The sequence below is a fragment of the Copadichromis virginalis genome, linkage group LG12, assembly GCF_057382275.1.
Source record: "Copadichromis virginalis isolate Kocher_CV1m ecotype Utaka linkage group LG12, C_Virginalis_male_GT1.1, whole genome shotgun sequence".
NCBI classification, from domain to species: domain Eukaryota; kingdom Metazoa; phylum Chordata; class Actinopteri; order Cichliformes; family Cichlidae; genus Copadichromis; species Copadichromis virginalis.
Window position 1 is genome coordinate 40257164 of NC_140629.1, and position 19016 is coordinate 40276179.

Consider the following 19016-nt stretch of genomic DNA (forward strand, 5'->3'; position numbering starts at 1 on the left):
CCTGACTAATGTGCATATTTAGAGGCCCTTGTTCAGGTGTACACCACCTCTTGCCCTATGACAGCTGGGACAGGCTGGATGGATGTTATAATGCTACAGGGTTCATTAGCAGATGGATGACATCATAGCTGTTATGCCCACCTTACATACACACTGTGGGTGAAGCTCAGATTCAATTCAATTCAATTTTATTTACACAGCACCAAATCACAACAGTCACCTCAAGGTGCTTTATATTGTGAGGTAGACCCTACAATCATACATACAGAGAAAAACCCAACAATCATATGACCCCCTATGAGCAGCACTTTGGCGACAGTGGGAAGGAAAAACTCCCTTTTAACAGGAAGAAACCTCCGGCAGAACCAGGCTCAGGGAGGGGCGGGGCCATCTGCTGTGATTGGTTGGGGAGAGAGAAGGAAGACAGGATAAAGACATGCTGTGGAAGAGAGACAGAGGTTAATAACAGATATGATTCAATGCAGAGAGGTCTGTTAATACATAGTGAGTGAGAAAGGTGACTGGAAAGGAAAAACTCAATGCATCATGGGAATCCCCCGGCAGCCTACATCTATTGCAGCATAACTAAGGGAGGATTCAGGGTCACCTGGTCCAGCCCTAACTATATGCTTTAGCAAAAAGGAAAGTTTGAAGCCTAATCTTGAAAGTAGAGATAGTGTCTGTCTCCTGAATCCAAACTGGAAGCTGGTTCCACAGAAGAGGGGCCTGAAAACTGAAGGCTCTGCCTCCCATTCTACTTTTAAATACTCTAGGAACAACAAGTAGGCCTGCAGAGCGAGAGCGAAGTGCTCTAATAGGGTGATATGGTACTACAAGGTCATTAAGATAAGATGGGGCCTGATTATTTAAGACCTTGTATGTGAGGAGCAGATTGAAACATGGTGAGATTAAAAGCTCCACCCTGACCGAGGAGAAGCAGGAGCTCATGCTCCATCCTGTGGGTTTGAAGGACTCACACTGCAGCAGGATAATGAACCCAAATACACCAAAGAAGACCGCAGAGTGCTGACATCATGGACCGAGTGGAAGAAGGGGTTAAAGGTCAACTATGTGCAGCGATGTGTTTCTATGGAGGTCAGAGGTCAGGCTGTTGACAGCGTGTGTGCTCCTGTCGTGCTGTTACAGATGAACCTGGCTCTGGTCCATGACAGAGAGCTCATTAAGACGTTCTGGGAGAGGAGGATCGAGACTCAGACTCAGCAAGCTGACAGCGAGGAGCAGAGGATGAGCCAGAGCGCACTCAAAAAGTGAGTGACGTCCTTCGGCCCAGCGGTCAACGCATAACATGTTTCTATAAAACTTCATGATGTGAGGCTCTGGTTAGCATTTAGTCAAAAACTGTGTCTAACCCAAGTTTAGTCATCTTCTTCTTCTTCAGTTTACTTTTAGTTTTGTAGTGTTGTATTGAAGGTCACACCTGTCTCCATCTTTGCGTACAGCTTCTTTTCTGTCATGAGGCTGGCAGAAAGGTTAAACATATCCAGACTTTCTTTGTGTTAGCTGGCTAAACGCAGTCAGCGATAATGGATATCACTCAGTGATGGTTGTCAGCGTTCCCTCTAAAGTACATGTGAGCTGCTAAACCGAGAGACAAACTGTGTCCAGGCTGTCCTGGGTCTGCCCGGCTCTCCTACTCATCAGTCAGTTATTTAATCAAGACGACAAAGGAGGCAAAGTGAGCTGAGACAGAGAGGGGCAGTTTGTTTTCCTCGCCAAAGAGACAACTGCAGGTCCGCTTGTGTTCAGATCTGAGCGGCTGATGGAAATAACTCCAGACTATGGTGATGTTTATGCACTGACTGCACAGTCAGGTCACAGTATGATGGACAGGCTTTCATCAGCTTGAGTTTGAGCTGATGGGTGAAACGTTGTGAGGGACCAGCGAGCGCTCGCTGCACGTGTTTTACTGCAGAGAAAAGTGAGACGCTTCAGCAGCTTGTTCCACCTGAGCACACGGACTGGCGTCCTCACGGGTTTCAGTTACTGTTATTCTGGTGGAAAGGTTTTTGGACTCTTCTGTTTTATTTGTAATGTCACTGATCTTCAGTCTAAACGGTTTCGTTTTCATGGTTCGTTCCACTCTCAGCTTTAATTTCTTGCATTTTATTTGTCTCTGTGTGATTCGCTGATTATTCTGTGGTCTGGTTACCTGTCAGCACTCAGCCTGTCCTTTGTTCTCTGGGTGTAACTGGGTTTTATGGGACAGCTGGAGCTCCCTGCCCACTGAATGCTCTGCTGTCCTCAGACACACCCTGATAAACGTGCTGTTTGTAATTCACACACTGCGTCTCTCGTGGAGGCTTAAATTACAAACACTTTCTTTCATCTGTTGAGGTCTTTGAGCCAGACGTCCGTTACCAAACTGAGCATGAATGCGGTTTCATTCGGTGAAGCCATGTGACCTTGTGGCAAATAGACGCATCTAAAAACAGATCCTCTCATTACAAACGGCCTCGTCTCTCGGCGAGCTGCAGGACATACCAACACAAACACACGAGCCTCTAACACCGTCTGGCTGCTAAAGGTGTCAGAGACGATGAGCACTAATGAGCGGAAACATGACCTCGCCTCACCGGCTCTGAAGGAAGCAAAGGAAACAGGACGATGGCGGGCTGGAGTCTTCAAACCAACCGAGAGAGAGACAAGTTGTCTCCAGGCTGTCCTGGGTCTGCCCGGGTGTCCTTCTGATCAGTCCGTTGTTTAATCAAGACAACAAAGTGAGCTGAGACGGTGAGGGGCCGGAAAGCAAAATCCTCCATCGAACAAGAATCAGCACGGCTAACATCCTGCACAGCTCACACACAGGTGTGACACAAACTGGGAGCAGGTTCAAAACAGGAAGCGACTAACACAACACACCTGGTGGAAGGAGGTAAGAGTGAGCACGGTGACTCAGACTCAGCGAGAAGGTCAGAACAGGTCAGTGCTGCCACTGATGGAGGAGCCTCCTGCCCCGGTCCTGCTGCTCTTTTGATTTATCTTATATCCTCTTATTAAACTTGACCTCCTGATGTTACATCAGCTATTAGCCCTATCCGCCTTAACCCCTCTCACTCATCTTCCTCCCCCCTTAACCTCAGTTCATCTCACGTAATCCCTCTGCTATCCATTACCCTGTATCCTAATCCCCTACCTATCACTACCGTGTATCTCCTAATCCTTCGGCTATCTATTACCATGCACCCCCCGACTCCACAGCTATCTGGCTCCCCGCTGCCTCTAACCCCGACTCTAGTCCGCGCTAATTGTGTACGTTATGTGTGATCTGAGCAGGGGCTGGAAAAATGTGCTGCAAAGCACCGAGGTGATAATCTCGGAGCGATGAGTGACGGAGGCCGGCCGCGAGCACAGACACAGCAGCTGAATTTAGAAGATATTCTGATATTAATAATCATCTAACGGATGCTTCGGTCTGTGCGTCTGCGTCGCTGAAGCCAAAACTAATTTTGTTTCATGAAAGGACATCGACGTGAAGCTCAGCACGCTCAGTTTCTGCTTTTCTCAATGAGCTGCAGCGAGTCCATCAGTGAGGATCTGTGGGGGCTTTTCTCTGCTGACGTGTCCACAGTGTGAGGCCAGAGTGTCCTGATATTAGTGTTAGCTCCACAGCTCCATGGAGCATAAAAATACATATGAGTGCATAATTACAAGAGCTAAACTTATCTATAATTAAATCAAGTTATATTGTTCCTCCACACTCGTTTAATAGATTCATTTATTTTCAAAACATCTGCATTTAAAAAAACATTCATTCATGAAAACTGAAAGAAAACTTGGATCAGATTAAACACAGTGATGAGCCATGAACCCGTGACATCATCACAGCTCCTCCACAGCTTCAGGAGCTCAGATATAAGGCGGCACCTCTTTAGACGGTGCTCCTCCACCCCTCGCCTGCAGCTCAAACACCAAACAAGTAAAACTAAATTTAAAGTTCAGGTAGAAGCTGAGGAGTCGAAGCGTTAGCAGGAGGAGAGGTTGTAACAGTAAAACACACAGAGGTCATCACAGGCGTGGACGTGCTGGACTAGCACAGGAGAGCAGAGCGAGACACGCCCCGTTCATGGAAGGGTATTTCAGTGCCGAAGAACTTTTATCCAAACCTTCACACTCACGCTCTGATGGAGGCACCTGAGGGTGGAGTGTTTGCCCAAGGACACTTCAACATGCAGCTGGAGGATCCAGGGACTGAACCACAAACCCTGTGGTTAGTAGACCCACTGCAGTGGGAGCAGAAGCTGCAGAAATGGGAGGAGTTACAGACGCTGTGGTAGTGTTTAGGTCTAAGTCTAAGCAGAGGGTGTAGCAGTAGTAGAGGAGCCTGAATGGCCACAGTCATAGCAGCAGATGTTGTAGAAGAAGCAGCTCATCAACAGCACAGGAAGTGGCTGCAGTCATATTAATTATATTTAGCAGAGGAGGAGAAAAATGCTGAACGTGACTCTCTGGCTTCTCTAAATCATTTCGTTTTGTTCCTGATCAGCTGACAGGTTAGCTTCATCCTGCAGGTCCTCGCTGCAGATCCCAGACCTTAGCCTGGCTGATTATAATTTAGCTGCACCTCTGCACCGCCTCCTGCACCGCTGCGTCACACTGGTGATTCAGGACCCACAACTTTGAGGTTCGTGGTGATCTCAGAGTGAAGCACATGCAAACAGCCGGTGCAGAACAAGAGGTGCACCAGGAGACGACCTGAAGAGGACATCTGCCAATCATAGTGAGACACTCAGTGATGTCACTGTGGTGCAGTACTGAGCCTGGAGCAATGACCCCACATGTTTTGGTGAAAATGTGTGAAACTGGTTCTGGATGAGTCGCTGGCACTTCTGTGGATAAGAGACGTCATAGTGGCGGTGCTCAGCACGCTGAAAGGAGAAATGCTAACCTAAACCAGTGAGCCGGGCTGGACTTGAATCACTCTGATGCTGCTTCAGCAACACCTTTGTGTCAGATGAAGGTCTTAAAGCGTTGGTCAAGTCAAGTATTTATTTATTGTCATTGTCAAGAACAATGAAATTGCGTTTGGGGCTTCCATACAACCCGTAAAAAAATCTCGCATCTCGCTCCTCTGCTCCTGGTGCAGAGGAGCGAGATGCCTACCTGTCCGTCTGTCTGCCTCGGCTGACATCAGGAAGATTATCAGGACAAATGGAATAATCCGAAAAACTTGACAGGAAGGCGACAAAGAGCTGGTGAGGACAGCTGATGGCGAGGGTTGGGTTACACTCAAACATGTGACGCCTCACAGACGAACGTCTGTTATTTCTTTGCCTTTGTGTCCTGGAGTCGCTTCCTGTCTGCCGCACGTTTGTGCACCTGTGGTTGTGAAGCCTTTCAGTGACATAACGTACACCCTGACCCCTCAAACAGCCTCTGTCCTCAGGTGTGTCCCAAAGGAAGGACCAGAAAAAAGTTTGGACTGGCAGGCTGGCAACTTGTGATGATTTGACCTCTCCACCATCTTTAAGGAGAAACGCCTTCTTCCTACAGACAGCAGCCAATAACATCCCATCAGTGACATCAGCAGCCAATAACATCCCATCAGTGACATCAGCAGCCAATAACATCCCATCAGTGACATCAGCAGCCAATAACATCCCATCAGTGACATCAGCAGCCAATAACATCCGGTCAGAGAGTTGAATCGGACGCGGTGCAGCTCAGTTTCTTTGGCACAGAGCAGTGTTCCAGTAGTTTCTGTCAATAAAGATGAAAACTGCAGCACAGAGAATGAAAACAGATGCAGAAGCAACAAAACCTGAGCAGAAATACTGTTTGAACTTATTTAGATGAAACCTTCAGAGGTCATTCAGGTGAAATCGTATCTGTGAGCACTGTAAGGGAAGTCAAGTACTGAGACTGAAGGTGAAGGATTTGTCTGTGACGTGCAGCCAAACAGAAGAAGAAGAAAGCAGCACGAGGTGTTCTTTCTTCATCGAGCCTCACAGAGACAGGCGAGCACGCTCGTGGGTGTTGGTGAAATAAAAGCGCTGATGCGACAGCGATAACGCCGCAGCTGTCACCAGGACACCAGATCTGCTGCAGACTCAGAGCTCATTAAGCTCTGAAGCTCTGACCTCAGCACTGCTGCACGCCACCGACCACCTCCAGGCATCGCTGTTACGATCAGATCCTCTTAAAATACTGTTAATGAATATGATGACGCTCACCCTGACACGGTAGCTTTAAGGCCGGAACCATAAGAACGAAAACCGAAAGCTGAAGCAGGTGGTTTATAAAAGGTCACAAACCTGCGTGACCTTTGTAGGTCTGCAGAACCACTGCTGAGCACGTGCAGTGTGTGTAACAGCAAGATGGGGGTGGAGTTTGACTACATGGTGTCATGTGATGCGCTGGCATGATGTAATGTAACCGTCCTTCCTGTGTGTTTCAGGCTGAGGGGGGAGTGGCTGGTCCGTCTGGAGAACCGAACCAAACACCTGAAGAACCTCAATGACAACTACATGAGGAAGATGAAGATGGAGCCGTCAGCTGACCAGACCTGAGCCCCCGATAACTCGCCGTAGAGCTGCTGAGCCAACAACCGCGTCTCCTCCTGCTGCTGTGTGAGAGAAATAAAGAGCTGGAAAATAGACGCGTCTGTGATTCATTCAGAGTCAGAGTTTGAACGTTCTGTTTTATTTCCTGCATCTCAAACACATCAGTGCATCAGAGCCAGCAGTGTCAGGCTGTGCTGATTCTGCAGCAGGTGTAAAGATCACTGAGACTCACTCTGAAGCCTCTGACCGCCAACATGGCGCCATCTGCTGGACAAACAGGAACAAACCTCGAGGAGGGGCTGAACGTTCAGTCCAGTAAAGGTGGGAACATGAAGGAGTTTCCGACGCCGGCCACATGCAGCGTGTGAACCAATAAATAATCTATAAGTGACCATTAGTGACAAAACCATCAGTCCCCTTCAACACCAGCAAACAGCAGAGCTGGGTCAGTGTTTGGAACGTAACTGAAATAAAAACAACTATTAAATATTTTAAATTCACTCTTCAGTCATTTCAAGTTTTCTCACAGCAGCTTCACAAATACAAACTTTTTAAGTTTTCAGTTGTTTTTCTACAGAAGCATAAAAAAGTTAATTTTATGAATTATTCTCTGCAGAATTTAAGACTTTGGCCACCAGGGGGCGTTGTTTCTGTTTAACATATGTTTAGGAAGTCATAGTGACTTTTTCCCCACCAGTGTTTTTTTTCTTTATTTTGGAAACTTTAGACTTATTTATAAACACATATATTTAAAAATAATGACAATAATAATTTCTGCTTTTTTCTCTTTCCAGCAGTGCAGCATGCAGGGGGGGCTTTAAGGGGGCCCCAGCTGTACCACACAGCTTTAGTTATTAAATACGTCGCACATGTAGATAATGATATGAACATACTCATGAACGACGTTATTATAGAATAATCCAACCCAGCTGTGAAGTGATTTTGATTTGATTTGATATACCTTTATTAGTCCCACAAGGGGAAATTTCATAAGGCTGCCGACCTATTGCCCTCCGACCATACATACATTACACAAACATCACATGGGGAAGACAGGACAGAGAGGTATAACAATGGAAAAAGCACCAGATGAGGAAAGATAAGGAGAAAAAAATATGTGTGTATGTTGTGGTTTTGTTTTTATTTATTTATTTAATTTTATTATTAATTTATTTATTTATTTATTTATTTTTGCTCACGGTGCATCGTGTAAAACCGGTTAAAACCAATAAATAAATGTTTAAAAAAAAGAAAAAAAGAAAAAAAATAACTCCCCCCAGACTGAGCTCCAACAGGGAGATCAGTTTGAGAACAGAAAAAACACCTCTGCACATGAAAAAACTCTTAATACACCAAAGAAACACATGACAAGCAACAGGGATGGGTAAAGGTGAGAGACCGCCGACTTAGACAGCACATCCGGGCCTGCGTGCGCTGGTCTCCTTGATCCCCGTCAGCATCGGAAGGGAATAAGCATCGAAGGCGTTTGGAAAGGGAGGGGGGATGAGTGTGTGCATATCAGTGTATATGTATGTGTGTGTGTCCATAGTTCAGCTGAGACAGTGTCCTCCTCCCTGCCAGGCTAACTAAACAGTCTTCCAGCCAACCCAGGTGGCCTTACATGGAATGGGAAGAACAGACTCAACACAGTCGTTATCAGGGAGTTGTTGTTCAGCTCCAGCCTTGAGACCGCCGCTGGCGCCAAAGGGGTATCCGCATGAAGTGATGGTGCTTTTACTTTAGTGCGAACAACTCATATGAATTTCAAAGCAGTTGTACAGTCCAACACTGGTCTCTCAATCTCCCATTGGAGAGCCGCGAGCTTTGCCATACTTGCGTTCTGTGATGTTGTCATTTCTTGTGCTCAAGGAGCCGATTCTGCTCTTGCTCTTGACGAAGGCGGTCGCACTTTTCTCCTCTCCTCCTCCTCTCCCTTATCTTCCCTGCTTAGCCTCTTATGTCCTTGTCTAGTCTCGTGTTTTTTGTATTAATTTTCCCTGGAAAACTGAGAACTCACGACCGCAGTGAGCTTCTCCAAGATGTATCCAGTCTGCAGTCAGAGATCTTATTCTGAGTGTTCACAGCAGCCGTAGCCTCTCCAAGATCTTATCTGTGCTGCACTCAATGAGCCCATTTTGAGAAACTCACGCCTCTCCCATCGTTTCAATCCCAGCGGGCAGCCTTGTGGGGGTTTGAACAGCTGGTTCCGCTTCCTTAATTCTGCGATAAGTCAGGGCCAAGCCAGCTCCGATCAGAACCCTGTTATCATGGTTCATAGGTAGATATCTTCAGCACTCAGGCTCACCCGAGCCCAGACTTCTCGTTGAGAAAAGGGTGTCGATTGCATTTAGCAACCAGTTGATCAAATCCATAATTCTCTTTTAGGTTTTAGAGAACAGACTGTGAGAGAGTGTTCAGGGAAAAGTAATACAAAAACCACGAGACTAGACAAGGACACAAGAGGCTAAGCAGGGAAGATAAGGGAGAGGAGGAGGAGAGGAGAAAAGTGCGACCGCCTTCGTCAAGAGCAGCGAGCAGATGATCAGCTTCTCCACAGGTCAGTGAGCGATGCTGGACATGTCCTTAATCAGCTGAAGACAGAATTTCACAACAAATCAGTAACTCGTAATCTACATGATAGAGGACCAGTAAGGCTCTGAGGTCCCTCCCCCCACCCTGGACCGCCCCCGACGACCCCGGGAGCTCCAGTCTGGGGGCGGTCGGAGTGATTCCCTGACAGTCATCATCTTTCATTTTATTGCTGCAGTTACTGGCATAGATTGCCTTTCAGAATAAAACCTAAAACTTCTCGTTCTTGTCAAAGAGTACAGTTGGTGTCGTCCCTGTACGCCCAGCGCCGGCGGTCAGTACAGGCTGTGGATCGGTACCAGGGCGGCGTTTCTGGTTTTCTCCAGCAGTTTCTCCCTCAGCGTTTGTTTCTGGACTTCATGCCAGACGTAGCGAGGGTGCTCCACACGCGGAGGCTGCCCCGTCGGTGTCCACTCCACCTTGCGCCCGTCCTCATCGCGCTGGACGTGGTCAGGCGTCAGCGCCACCAGTGTGTTGAAGCACACGCCGTCCGTCTTGCCATTCTGTCGGCCGTTGTGCTGCAGACTGAGCACGCCCAGCGTGTTGACATCATGGTCGTAGTAAGCCGACTGCATGGCTTCCTGCACCACCATGTTGGCCGCCCAGGTCACCGCGTGGGTCCTCACCGCCGCCGCTGTTGGGAGGTGGGGCTCCGGGGCTGCCAGCAAAAAAATCACGTCTGTAATATTCTGGATATTTATCATTGAGGTATTTATATATATTAGGACTGTTTCTTATATTTGTAACTTTCTAATATATTGCATTATTTAATTTAGTTCAGTCTGTTACTGAGGCTCAGGGTCCTACTTAATTACAGGTTATTTAGGAAGATGTCACACTTAAAACACTTTAACTCGGCCGTGTTTTCAGGAAAAAAGCCAAACTGTAGAGTGCGTGAAGTTTTCTGCCAGTGCTAACGAGTGAGTTTGGTACCTCTGATGAGCAGAACCCAGATGTGCTCCTCAGCACCGACGAAGACCAACATGAGTCTCTGCACCACGTGACGGCAGCTCAGGTCTAAGGGTAGCGTGACAGGATGGCAGGGACTCAGACGGTACCTGAAGGCAGCACGGCAGGAAAGTCAGGAGTCGCCACGTCAACATTGTACAGATCAAAAAGAGGCTGAACAACTCAGATAAAGGAAGTTTTTAAACACACTGAGGTTAATTATGGAGTTCCACAGGGTTCAGTGCTAGGACCAATTCTGTTTACATTATACATGCTTCCCTTAGGCAGCATCATTAGAAGACATAGCATACATTTACACTGCTATGCAGATGACACCCAGCTCTATCTGTCCATGAAGCCAGATAACACACACCAATGAGTTAAACTGCAGGAATGTCTTAAAGACATAAAGACCTGGATGGCCGCTAACTTTCTGCTTCTTCATTCAGATCAAACTGAGGTTATTGTACTCGGCCCTGAAAAGCTTAGAAATATGGTATCTAAGCAGATTCTTACTCTGGATGGCATTACCTTGGCCTCCAGTAACACTGTGAGGAACCTTGGAGTCATTTTTGACCAGGACATGTCCTTCAATGCACATATTAAACAAATATGTAAGACTGCTTTCTTCTATTTGTGCAACATCTCTAAAATTAGAAATATCCTGTCTCAGAGTGACGCTGAAAAACTAGTTCATGCATTTATTACTTCCTGGCTGGACGACTGTAATTCATTATTATCAGGAAGTCCTAAAAACTCCCTGAAAAGCCTTCAGCTAATCCAAAATGCTGCAGCAAGAGTCCTGACAGGGACTAGAAAGAGAGAGCATATTTCTCCTGTTTTGGCTTCCTGTTAAATCCAGAATTCAAAATCCTGCTCCTCACATACAAGGTCTTAAATAATCAGGCCCCATCTTATCTTAATGACCTTGTAGTACCATATCACCCTATTAGAGCACTTCGCTCTCGCTCTGCAGGCCTACTTGTTGTTCCTAGAGTATTTAAAAGTAGAATGGGAGGCAGAGCCTTCAGTTTTCAGGCCCCTCTTCTGTGGAACCAGCTTCCAGTTTGGATTCAGGAGACAGACACTATCTTTTAAGTGCACTGGTACTCCATAAATAAAACTGATGTGAATTTAAAGTGATGCTGCAGGTTAATCGATAACTAAACTCAACTCTGTGGTGTGTTTCGCTGAGTTTACATACTTCAGTCCAGATTCGATGAGGCGGAGGATGTCCCGCCCTCTGAGTTGGAGCTCTGAATGTCTGTCCCACCACGAGGCCTGAAGAGACTCCTGATCTGCTGCTGACAGACTCTTTAAACTTCCCCCTGACAGAAGAGGAGAGACACGCTCCTTAAACTCTGCTGCCCTTCATGTGATACACATATTCACCCAGCTTCCTCAAACCAGACAAAGCTAACGATGCGTTCAGGGGCTCGGAGTAAAAAGGTCACCCTTCAACACTAATAAAGTGTGTGACCTCTGACCTGTGACCTTGGCCAGGAAGATGAAACGGATCCACTGAGGTCCCTGCTCCTGGATGAGCAGCAAGGTGACTGGCTCACTTTCAAACCCCGCCTCCTCCTTCACCTGCAGACAAAGAGAGCCGCAGCTGATGGAAGACAAAGCCAGGCTTTCTCTGCATGAGCTGGTTCAACAAAACCTGAAACCCAGATCAAAGACATCCCAGCGCTGCTCATCAGCTTTTTATCTGAGTACCCTCACACAAAGAGGTGCGTTTGATGCATCACTCAACACTTCTTCTAAAGACCAACCAAGCAGCTCGCTCTTCAGTCAGAGGAGCAGCAATAAGCAAGACTGCTGTTTGTAGCAGGGTGGTGATCACAGAGAGGACGGAGATCCTTTCACAGCATTACGTCCTCCTGAGCCGAGTCTGGGATGGAAAGCACGAAGTTCTGTGCAGGCCGGCTCGGACTGCTGCGCCTGTGATCCGACACGGATAGCAGGAAAAGTGTGACACTGAATTTATAGCTGAAGCAAACATCTCACAAAGCTGCTGCTCAACACAGGGCAGCTTTAAATACTGCAGCAGAAATCAGAGGCAACCTGGAAACTCATCAATGTGCAGTCCCTTCTAATGATGGCCTTTAAAAAAAACTACACATTTAATTTAAGTTCCATAAAGCTTCATGTCATCTCCCAAATATCATCTTTAATGAAAGAAAACACTGAAACGGACTTCCGATTTGAACGTCACTGTGATGGCAGCACCTCGAGGTGAATAAAGAAGGGGGTGAGCGAAATACACCAAACCAATACTCGGAGGTGGCAATGAAGTGGTAGTTTAACGGTGGGAAAATAATGATAGCTTCCAGGCTGATAGCTTTCTCCTCTCACTGCAAACCTGCTGCCGCACACTGTGAATCAACCCCAGCAGGCAACGGCTGAAATATGGCTGACTTGGACACTGTTACAGGAAATAAAAGACTTTCGCCAAGAAAACAGTGCACAACTGGGGAGATCAAGGAAGAAATCCTAAAGGTGAGCGCCAGACTGGACGAGGCTGAGGGCAGGATTGAGAACACCGAGGTCGCCATGATTGAAAAAATAAAGCTACAGGTGAAGGTTGTAACAACCCTTATTGTGTTATCGCACCACTAGGGGGGTTGCCCTACTATTGTAGTAGTTGGGGGAGTCTCCTAGTGGGTGTGTGAGTATAGCGTGGCAGCCATTACATGCTGCTCGTGTTCTGCTCTCAGGACAGACCTCACCATTGTAACGGCCTGGCGCCGGGATTACCGATCCCCGCACATGTATGTACGGACAGAGTAGAGCCGTGGAGACCTGGCTTGTATGGTCTTATGTTGCTGACAATGAATAAAGGTCTGTTCTTTAATTTAACTGACTGGCTTCGAGTTATCCGGCTAACCTCCACACCTCATGCCCGCTGGACCTGCTAGCCGCTCCTTCCTCGCCAGACTGCTGTTACAAGGTGGAGGATAAACTGACAGACCTACAGAGCCGTACAGGAAGAGAGAACAAATGCATTTCTGCTGTACCCGAGACAGCAGAGCGGGCTCTACAACAGTGAGTGAGTTTGTTGAGAAGTTTCCGCGGGAAGGCCTGGGGCCGTCCAAAGATGAACTTGACGTACGCATCGAACGGGCGCACCACCCCCAGGCGACGCTCCCCTGCGATCTATTATTGTGAAATTCCTCAGCTTCAAAACAAAGGAACTTCTGCTTCGTACGGCATGGCAGAACAGAGGATTTACCTCCAACCAAGTGAGCTTGGACCCTGACTAACCCCCCGATTCTAAAAAAACCAAGAGAATACGCCAACGTGTGCGAGACCCTGAAAGAGCAGCAGATCCCCTCCAGCTTAGCTAAGGTGAAATATACCGATAAACAAAGATTTACGACACGGCAGTGGAAGCCAATAAGTACATGTCCAGTAGAAGCTACGCTGTGAAGCTCGTTTAATCAGCAGAAACAACTTGTTTACAGAACCATCAGTGGATCAGGCAGAGACAGTAAGAACAGCAGGAGGGGACCAGACATTAGCACTGTTCACCGACGACCTACTACATCCTGTCCCACACAGGCACTCCCCAAAATCATGGAAATGCTCTCAGAGTTTCTCGGGATACAAGGTTAATGTAAACAAAACGCAGGTACTAACTCTAAACTACGATCCACCAATCGAAATGAAGAATCACTGTAAATGGAAATGGGACGCAGGTAGCATTAGGTACGTAGGGGGGTAATACATCGTGACGTCACCAAAATGTTTGATGCCAACTATGGTCCTGTGAATGAATCCATAAAATCTGATATACAAAGATGGGATCCCTAATTTCCCTCGGGATTAATAAAGTATTCTGATTCTGATTCTGAATCCCATCCCTTTATTGGACCTACACTCTAGGATTGAAGCCATTAGATTAAACATGCTGTATTTGTTTCGGTCGCTACAGATTCCCACACCACAAAAACAGTTTGTGGAGTGGGATAGACTGCTGTCAAAATACATTTGGAAAGGGAACAAAGCCAGAGTTAAATATAAAACCCTCTAAGTCTATGAGAGTATTACTGTGCAGCTCAGTTAAGGCCATTGATATGTCTCTGTTGTTTAGATTACACTGTGGGATGGAAAGATCTGGAAGGAACAAATGTTAAAGTAATACCAGCTACAGCTTTAATATCAGACACAAAGCTACAGAACAAAACAAACCTGCCAGATGAACCAACACTACGAGTAATGATATCTGCTTGGAGTGAAGCAATAAGAATTTGTGGTTTGGAAATGCCTCTAAAGTCTTTAGATAGTGCGTATATGACTCAGACTTTACCCTGAATCAGTGCGATAAGAGCTTCAAGAACTGGAGTCCAACAGGCCTAACCAATTATTATCATCTGTCCGCAAGGGGGCATTTCAAAGCTTTGAAACCTTAATAATGCGAAGCTAACTTGGCTGCCCCACTACCCCCAACCCAAGTTCTTACGGGTTTTATATTTCAACTATAAGTTTACAAATCTGAAAGCAAAAGCAATGTAGAGAGTCATACTACTGTTATGTTCAATGTACTTTCTTAATAAAAGAGTTAAAAAGACAAGAAAACACTGAAACCCCAAAACCTGCAGTTCCTCTAATGTCCACCTGGGGCTCCACAAAGTCTCTGATTATGAATTTTCAGACATTTTATTGACATACAAAAAAAACAAAACATGTTCACACAGGTGACATAACACTGAGGTTAAAGCCAGATCACTCCTCCTCCTCGCCTCCTGATGTCTGCAAAGCAGTGTTGTTTTGTCAGGGCAAGCAAGGAGGGCAGTGCTTACCCAATGAAAAAACAAACTGTTATTTCAGTATTTTGACTTTTTCAACCTTAAGTGATCGTATTTGGTCAAGTGGGAGGAGTTAATTAATGCTACATATCTTGGTTAGAAAGTTGGGAAGCTGCATTCACAGACCTTATGCAAACATCACACAAACACATATCTGCTAATCAGTGCTCAGTAATATCTGAACTGTAGCTCCGCCTCCTCGGATGCTCTGTTTCTACAGTGACATCACAGCAGGCATATTATTGGTCACATGATGTCGTTAAAACGCTCCAAAAGGCTCCGACAGCACAAACACGGTCCAGAGGTCCAGTTCAGGGACTCCCATTAGTTAAGGTGAAGCCTAGCACAGCTAGCTGCTACAGCCACCTGTACCACCATCTACCTGTCAGTCAAAGAGGCCACGCCCCTATTAATGCAAATTTTAAGCCTTAATACAATTTGAACAGGTGAGTAATAGAAACGCTCTTCCGCATACAGCTGTTATGAAGGAGTATATGATCCACAGAGACCAAACTGTTTGTGTATCAGGCTGTAAACAGGTTTGTTTTAACATGGGAGTCTATGGGGACTGACTCACTGCTCCCCCTGCTGGACGCTGGAGGAGCTGCAGCTTCAGGCTCCTCCTCACTCACCTCCCTCTTCATTGCCTCCTCCAGGCTCTCTCCCACCTCCACCCTCCCAGCAGGAAGATACCACTGTTTGTAACAGTCCGGTTTGGCCTCCTGGACCATCAGCACCTCCTCCTGAAGGAGTGTTAATTAATTAAATAATTGATCATTTAAGGGTATTGATGAGACTGAGTGGCTACCTGTGGTGACCTCTGTTCACCTTTTCATTGAAGATGACAGCACAGACGATGTAGGTGACGTTCTTCCTCAGAGTGGCGGGTTTGCTCTGCTCCAGGCCCACATCACACACAGTGACCTCTGACCCCTGCCCACTCAGCAGCCTCTCCACCTGCTCCTCCACCTGCTGCTGTTCCTCAGCTGTCATCTCCATGTCTGTAAGAGGAAGAACAGAGAGCGTCTTCATCAGCTAAAAAAACACCTCAAAGCTCGAGGCTGTGACTGCAAGCGCGCAGAGGCTCACCTGTGATCCAGGTGTGGTGTTTCTGGTCTCTACCAGGTGTGACAGAAGCTGGGAGAGCTTCCTCTCTTACTGTCGGATCTGAATCCTGAAAACTGTAGTTCACTAAAAGTACTTCGTTACTTTCTCCGCAGGTACCGGCGTCATAAATCACGGAAGCCTTCCCCCGGAAACAGATGCCGGTGATAAAAGCACGAGCCCAACTGCTTCAGCTCGCCTGTTTTGACATTTGACTCCAGAAGGTGACACCGGAAGTGCTACTAATCTTCCTGTTCCGCGCCGCCGCAGTAAGAGCTTTTAACCCACTCGAACACCCCCCCACGGGCGATTTGGACGGTACAAATTAAGATGAATACATCAGAAGGTAACTGAGCTCTAACCAATCAGGAGCAGCGTTCTTAAAACGGGTATTAGCTTTTATTTGTCTGTGCGCGTGCTTTATTGTGAAAATCTGACCCGGAAATCACGTGTTTTGTAGTTTGTCCTGGTCATTGCGACTCAGGCCGGTGTTATAACGCAATAAGGTCACAGAGAGCCGGGAGACGTACCTGTGACGGTGGAATAGGACAAACAGGTGAAGCAGCGGAGCCGGTCCGAACCGGTCCGAGCGGAACTCCGTCAGGTAAACAGGAAGTTGAACTGATCGCTCTCGCTGATCAATCCTGAGGTCCAGCAGCCGGCTGTGGGTTACTTTCATAAGCCACAGCTGCTGGTAATACTGCGTGTAGTACTATAATATAAGTAATGCTAATACTACTGTATGTGTTACTGTAAAAACTGTTACTCAGGAGGGTCAAAGGATCCAGTCAGAATCCAAAGATCAATTATTTATGTTATTTTAGCTGAAATGTGTTTTAGTGAGAGACACACCTAAACGCTGTTGTTGTTATAACGTGTGCCGGGTGAGCTCAGTTATCACAGAAAACAATCAGTGATGAGAAAATCAGCAGAGGCGGGGGGTAAAAAAGGACGGAGGAAGAATCTTTACTGAAATAAAAACGTGCTTTTACGTCGACACCTGTGTGCACAGTCGGGGCTCGCGTGCACGTTCATGCTTGTGCGGGAATATGAAACACACATGAGTTAAAGATCAGACCACATTAATGGAAACAGAGAGACACAAACACGTGTTCCTTCATCAGAACTCCAGTGAATGCATTCGAAATAAAAACAAGCAGGTAGAAGGAGAACATTTGTTATATTCAGTCTGGCTCAGGGGGAACTGTGCTGCTGTTGACCGGAGGAGAGGAGGAGAGGAGGAAGGCATGCTAGGAGGCAGACAGAGAGAACGTGAGCTAAAGAAGGATTATTTTGAACTTTGACTGATGCAAAGCTGTTCTTGCAGGATATAAATATGGAGCTGCAGGTGAGCAGACGCCTTCTGTTGTGTCTTCAAGGTGTCAGTTTTCTCCTGTGAGAGAATAAAATCAGCGACCGTGACGCGATGAACCTTCCTGAACGCTGTTTTGTTGTTCGGTTCTCTTTGTGTTCTTCCTGCAGGCAAAGGTCTTCTTTAAGACCCTGAATGAGAAGAAACAGGTGAAGCTGAGCCTCGTGGTGTGTTCAGAGTGGGCGTGTGAGGGAGCGCAGCTGGAGACACGCCGGTGTTGGAGCGTCATGTGTGCATAGCTGCTCTCTGATTGGACTCTTGTCTCTGCTGACTCGGTCTGATGTTGCGGCACAGTAAGCTGCAGAAGCAGGTCCTCGCTCTGTACCGGCAGTTCCTGCGAGCCGGGCAGGACAAACCGGGCTTCCTCCCCCGAATCCGCGACGAGTTCCGAGAGAACTCCCGCATCAAGAAGACGGACGTGATGCACATTGAGTATTTATACCGACGGGGCCAGCGGCAGCTGGAGCAGCTGAGGAACGCCAACACCAAACAGCTGGGCTCCTTCTCCAAACCCAAAGAGCGCGGCTGAAACCGCGTGACCTCCGAAAGACGCCGGCACCGTCAAACTGCTGCCATTGTGCTCAGGAGACGGGCTGTGAAGGTCGCAGCAGCGATACAAGCTGCAGTGAAACAAATGTTGACAGTAATGAATTTATCTGCTGTCTGGAACAATAAAATGTGTCTGTGAGGCTTCATGTCTCCCTCTGAAATATCATTCATATTGTTTTCATGCGTCTGCACTGCATTCTGGGTAAATGAAGAGTGATGTGACTATTTTTTTTCAGGCATTACAAAGAAAATTAAAAAGTTTGTTTGTTTGTTTCCAAGGAAACTGAAACGAGGGAAACCTCGTGTTTCAGTTTTTACACAGGAAATTATTTAAAGGAGCTTAAATGGAGTCAGAGCAGGAGTGGGTTTAAAAAATCCGTCGATTTTAGTTTGAATAAAGTGAAATCGATTCATTAGAATCGATTTTTAAATATAAATGTATTTTGCCAGAAACGCCAGAATCTCACAAAACTATTTCAGCAACCAGCAAACAGCCGAAACAGTAAATGAGAGCAGAAACATGTAAACACAGAGTGTGGATCGTTCACCCGACGTCACGGACTCACCGTCAGGGCTGAAGAGCGAAAGCTCAGTGATTCTGATGCTGCAGGTTTTCTCTCTCCAACCAAAATTCTCTGAACCTGCGGCAAACGAAGGTCCAAACTACGCTTCACGCTTGATAAACATCGTCATGAACTCGCTCTGACTTTGGCTTTTACTTCCTGCACAGCTCTCTCAGTGTCCTCAGACACCAGTTTACCATCAAATCTCTGTTTTCTGCATTATTCTCTGCTTATCACGCAGCAGTGCTGCGGTGTTCAGCGCTGTCGGCCTCTGACAACAATGCCTCATTTCTGCCGTTCAAACCGAAGAAATGTAAACTTTTACAAATGATTGCTCAGCTGTGTCTGTAATCAAACCTCTGTAACTTTGCTCTGCTTCACTTCAGCAGCATCAGGTCATGTTCACATGTTGATTCATGGTTTTCTTCTGTTTTGGATCGACTGCAGTATTTTTTTAAGGTTATCTGTAGACTTGATGTCTCGAGACCACTTTTACGTGGTCTCCGTCTTGTCTCCGTCTTGTCTCCGTCTTGTCTCGGTCTCGCCGTCTCAGATCGAC

General features: G+C 46.8%; 3 protein-coding genes across 5 annotated transcripts in view; 2 read left to right on the forward strand and 1 right to left on the reverse strand.

Moving 5' to 3' along the window:
* Nucleotides 1-6778, forward strand: part of LOC146697797 (protein FAM240B) — a 7460-nt gene extending 682 nt beyond the window's left edge. The window contains exons 2-3 of the mRNA XM_085476546.1: nt 1147-1268; nt 6416-6778. Coding sequence (XP_085332672.1) covers nt 1147-1268; nt 6416-6527 — 234 coding nt within the window. The 3' untranslated portion in view covers nt 6528-6778. The remainder of the gene's footprint in view (nt 1-1146; nt 1269-6415) is intronic.
* A 2483-nt stretch (nt 6779-9261) lies between these two features.
* On the reverse strand, nt 9262-16259 carry nudt18 (nudix (nucleoside diphosphate linked moiety X)-type motif 18). The gene is made up of 7 exons (XM_085476541.1): nt 15959-16259; nt 15698-15870; nt 15502-15612; nt 11546-11648; nt 11263-11386; nt 10044-10168; nt 9262-9768 (listed from the first exon to the last, which is right to left on the reverse strand). The coding sequence occupies exons 2-7, from the start codon at nt 15866-15868 to the stop codon at nt 9386-9388; spliced, it is 1017 nt and encodes a 338-aa protein (XP_085332667.1). The 5' UTR covers nt 15869-15870; nt 15959-16259; the 3' UTR covers nt 9262-9385.
* sdhaf1 (succinate dehydrogenase complex assembly factor 1) lies at nt 16257-18036 on the forward strand. Of its 3 annotated transcripts, none has more exons than XM_085476545.1 (2): nt 16257-16319; nt 17456-18036. In XM_085476545.1, exon 2 carries the CDS (start codon nt 17626-17628, stop codon nt 17872-17874), a length of 249 nt encoding a protein of 82 aa, XP_085332671.1. In that variant the 5' UTR covers nt 16257-16319; nt 17456-17625; the 3' UTR covers nt 17875-18036. The 3 variants fall into 3 exon arrangements, with proteins under 3 accessions (XP_085332671.1, XP_085332669.1, XP_085332670.1); XM_085476543.1 differs by lacking the exon at nt 16257-16319 and adding an exon at nt 16450-16577; XM_085476544.1 differs by lacking the exon at nt 16257-16319 and adding an exon at nt 16591-17321.
* Nucleotides 18037-19016: the final 980 nt, after the last annotated feature.

Coding starts and splice junctions, on each gene's coding strand:
- nudt18 (XM_085476541.1), bottom strand. CDS start 15,868: ATGGAGATGACAGCTGAGGAACAGCAGCAGGTGGAGGAGCAGGTGGAG. Junction 11,387..11,545: donor CTTCCTGGCCAAGGTCACAG/GTCAGAGGTCAC, acceptor CTCTTCTGTCAG/GGGGAAGTTTAAAGAGTCTG. Junction 9,769..10,043: donor CTGGGTTCTGCTCATCAGAG/GTACCAAACTCA, acceptor TTTTGCTGGCAG/CCCCGGAGCCCCACCTCCCA.
- sdhaf1 (XM_085476545.1), top strand. CDS start 17,626: ATGTTGCGGCACAGTAAGCTGCAGAAGCAGGTCCTCGCTCTGTACCGG.